The 967-nt window shown below is 37.4% G+C and overlaps 1 protein-coding gene across 1 annotated transcript in view; it reads right to left on the bottom strand.

Annotated features, from left to right (window-relative positions):
- The window catches only part of LOC119410409 (palmitoyltransferase ZDHHC3-A-like), a 24,297-nt gene that overhangs the window by 18,473 nt on the left and 4,857 nt on the right, over nt 1–967 (bottom strand). Inside the window, exons 4-5 of the mRNA XM_037677321.1 lie at nt 664–760; nt 423–504 (exon numbers count right to left, since the gene is read on the bottom strand). Coding sequence (XP_037533249.1) covers nt 423–504; nt 664–760 — 179 coding nt within the window. The remainder of the gene's footprint in view (nt 1–422; nt 505–663; nt 761–967) is intronic.

The raw sequence follows: 967 nt of genomic DNA, 5'->3' as shown, positions 1-967 counted from the left end.
ACATTTACTCAGATTAAACTTTTGATCTGTCATCTATGTTATATTACAAATAAAATATTGACATTTGCCATCTCCACATCATTGCATTCAGTTTTTATTCACAATTTGTTTAGTGTCCCAACTTTTTTGGAATCCGGTTTGTATGATACATATTTAATACTAACAAACAGCCATTTCGCAGTCACTCCTAAATTTATGCAATGAATGTCTTTTTACAAGACAGTTTGAATGTTCAGTTGTTATTAAACCTGAACCATTAATTTGGAGCATAAAGTGCTGTTTAACTTTAATGGATTATACACACTGCTGTTTCCAACATGTTGACAACATTTGGTGAAAGAAACTCTGTCACTTCATAAATGCAGTTTTGTTTTCATTATGAAAATCATAAAAACTGAGGACAAAAGGGAAAAAACACTCACTTGTCCAATCATCTTCAAAGCAGTAGAAAAAATGGAAACCCACCAAGACCAGAGTGTGGAGAGAGATAAGTGCAATGTACATCTGGGTCAAGAAAACAAAGGTGGCACATTATACAACAGCTAATCAAAAAATAAAATTAGCTGCGCTTCATAATGGAACTGAACTGCACAACAATAAGAAAACAGCTATTTGTTATGTGCTGTGATCTTAAGATGAACAGTACGATGTTGTTGGACTTACTGTGAAAAGCACAAAGTACTTTTGGTTGTTCTCTCCAACGCAGTTGTTGACCCACGGACAGTGGTGGTCCATCTTCCGTATACATCGTTTGCACACACTGTCAGTACAAAAGTAAACAGGAAATAGTTTCAAGACCTTTTCTTTCACAGCATGCATTAAGCTTTCTGTCAGAGAGTTCGTGTCAGCTTTCAAACAATGATCAAAATCCATCCATCCATCATCTTTACCCGCTTCTTCCATTTTGGGTCACGGGGGTCGCTGGTGCCCATGTCCAGCAATCACTGTGCGAGGGGCGGGGTACACC

The sequence above is a fragment of the Nematolebias whitei genome, chromosome 5 (assembly GCF_014905685.2).
Source record: "Nematolebias whitei isolate Nwh7 chromosome 5, NemWhi1, whole genome shotgun sequence".
Lineage (NCBI taxonomy): Eukaryota > Metazoa > Chordata > Actinopteri > Cyprinodontiformes > Rivulidae > Nematolebias > Nematolebias whitei.
This window is presented reverse-complemented; position numbering and strand designations above follow the sequence as displayed.